This window comes from Pagrus major, chromosome 19, assembly GCF_040436345.1.
Source record: "Pagrus major chromosome 19, Pma_NU_1.0".
NCBI lineage: Eukaryota > Metazoa > Chordata > Actinopteri > Spariformes > Sparidae > Pagrus > Pagrus major.
The window spans coordinates 29092009-29094508 of record NC_133233.1 but is presented as its reverse complement, the minus strand read 5'-3'; the positions used below and the strand labels follow the sequence as shown (position 1 = coordinate 29094508).

Below are 2500 nucleotides of genomic sequence, written 5' to 3'. Positions count from 1 at the left end.
AAAGTACTACTACTACAAGTACTACAAGTACTACTACAAGTACTACAAGTACTACTGTAAGTACTACAAGAACTAAAAGTACTACTACTACAAGTACTACAAGTCACTGCTCACCTCCTGCTGCTCCCTCAGTTGTGATGTCACCTCCGTCTTCACAGACCTACTTCTTGTCCCTGTATGATGATGTCACTGCTCCTAGTATAATGTGACATCATCATAGTAAGAGGGCGGGGTCAGGTGACATCACCGATCTTTCTCCCACTGTTATGACATCATCACCCGTCTCCTCACAGGTCCCTGCTTGGCCCCGCCCCGGCTGCAGGTCGTCCTGCGATGCGCCAGTGACGAGCTGGAGCGTCGTTACCATGGCGACCTGGCAGCCCATGTGTCGGTGCTGTTGCTGTGCGACGGCGGCAGAGCGGAGCGACGGCGAGGCCTCGCGGCGGTCAGGGAGGAGCTGTTCAGAGACGGGGTGAACTGGGGACGGATCGTGGCCATGATGGAGCTGGGCGGAGCTCTGTGCACCGAGGTGGTCCGGAGGGGCGGAGCCTGGCAGGTGGATGACGTCAGCGGGTGGATGGAGGAGAGTCTGGACTCGCCGCTGCTCCAGGGATGGATAGAAGACAACGGAGGATGGGTAGATATCAACAGAACTGACCTTTCCTCGTCTCCTAGCTCGTCTTGTATCCTTGTGTCTGTCCCCTTCCTTTCCTTGGCTCCTTCTCCCTTTCCTCATCGTTAAGCTTATTCCACATTATTTAAAAAAGGCTAAATTATTTCAGACTGTCGCCGCGGCATCACGTTCTTTGCTGAGCTAGCAGAACGCTGATCATTGTTTCCTTATTCCTGATTAATTGTTGCATGTTTTTATTTTTAGAGTTTGTCCTCTAGTGTCTCCACACTGCTCACACTCTGCTGTGTGAGTTAAAGTAGATTTAAGTTAGTCGACACTAACAACAACATCATCATCATCATCATCATCAACAACAACAACAACAACAACAACAACAACAACACAGTGAAAACTGTGATCATTTACATTCAAATTAAAACTGATCTGAGGACTGATACAAATACTGTGAGGGTTCATTTGTAGACGAGGAGCAGGTGGACTTCAAATTAACAAAGAAATCAGTAAATAATTATGTGTTTCAACCAACAACCATAGTGTGTGTGTGTGTGTGTGTGTGTGTGTGTGTGTGTGTGTGGGTCTGCAGTGCAGACAGAAAAGAGTATTTTGGTTCAAATGCAAATTATATGCAAAGTGCAGAAAATCCCTAAAACTCTGCACAGAAACTGTGTGAATGTGTGTGTGTGCGTGCGTGTGTGGTGCATGTGTGTGTGCGTGGCGTGCGTGCGTGTGTGGTGCGTGCGTGGTGCGTGTGTGTGTGTGTGTGGGCAGAGCGGCAGGTATGCAGACAGACTGAATCATCTCACGATAAATGAACTGGTTTGGCAGCTGTGGGCGTCTCAGATATTAGTCGTTATAAAACATTTCATTGAATATTTGATGTGAAAAAGATAGTTGTTAACTGGTCCATTCAAAACTTCCACTGAAAAAACAGGCTTTAAAGCTTCCTGCAAATTAACTGCATAAACCTGATATTCAAAAGTAGCTTCCTGTTACTTACATTCAGAAACCTCATATTTAAAACCAGCTGTCAGATAACTGGTGCATTCAAAACTTCCATTGAAAAACCTCATATTTTAAACTAACTGCGTGTTAACTGGAGAGAGACAGAGAGACCCCTGAACACATCAGAGAGAAGCTTTCGCTTTCTATTTATATTCTCTCCTGTGGCTGTGGTTTCCTTCAGTTTTATCTACTGCCTGATAAGATGCGTGTGTGTGTGAGAGAGAGTGTGTGTGTGAGAGAGAGTGTGTGTGTGAGAGAGAGTGTGTGTGTGTGTGAGTGAGTGAGTGTGTGTGTGGTATTACCTAGAAAAGTCTTTCCAGGTAATCAGTGTGGTTGAGTTTCCGTCTCAGGCTTAAGATCAGCCGAAAGACAATTTCTGTAGAAACTCTGTTCAAATAACAGCTAAATACCTAAAAGTACCTAAATAACAACACACGCACGCACGCATGCACACACACACACACACACACACAGTTGACCTGACGTGTTGGCATGTTTTTATTTTCAGTTTATTTTCAAAGGGAGTCTGGCAGAGACGGGCTGCTGGTTCCTCTCTTTTCTGAGCAACACGCTAACACCGCCGCAGGTGAAGCTGTGTGTGTGTGTGTGTGTGTGTGTGTGTGTGTGTGTGTGTGTGTGTGTGTGTGTGTGTGTGTGGAGTCAGCTCTACGAATACAGGCAGTGGTGAGCCGAGCTGCTTTCTCAGAATTCAGTAACAAAATTTTCCACTGAGACGTTCAGATAGAGGCGTGTGTGTGTGCGTGTGTGTGTGTGTGTGTGTGTGTGTGTGTGTGTGTGTGTGTGTGTGTGTGTGTGTGTGTGTGTTTATCGGTCATTGACTACAGATGATGAATCAGCTGACAG

At 46.3% G+C, this 2500-nt stretch overlaps 1 protein-coding gene across 1 annotated transcript in view; it reads left to right on the top strand.

Moving 5' to 3' along the window:
* Window positions 1-2500, top strand: part of LOC141014717 (apoptosis regulator Bcl-2-like) — a 10138-nt gene that overhangs the window by 1230 nt on the left and 6408 nt on the right. The window contains exon 2 of the mRNA XM_073488614.1: window positions 294-637. Within this exon, the coding sequence (XP_073344715.1) occupies window positions 294-637 (344 nt within the window). The remainder of the gene's footprint in view (window positions 1-293; window positions 638-2500) is intronic.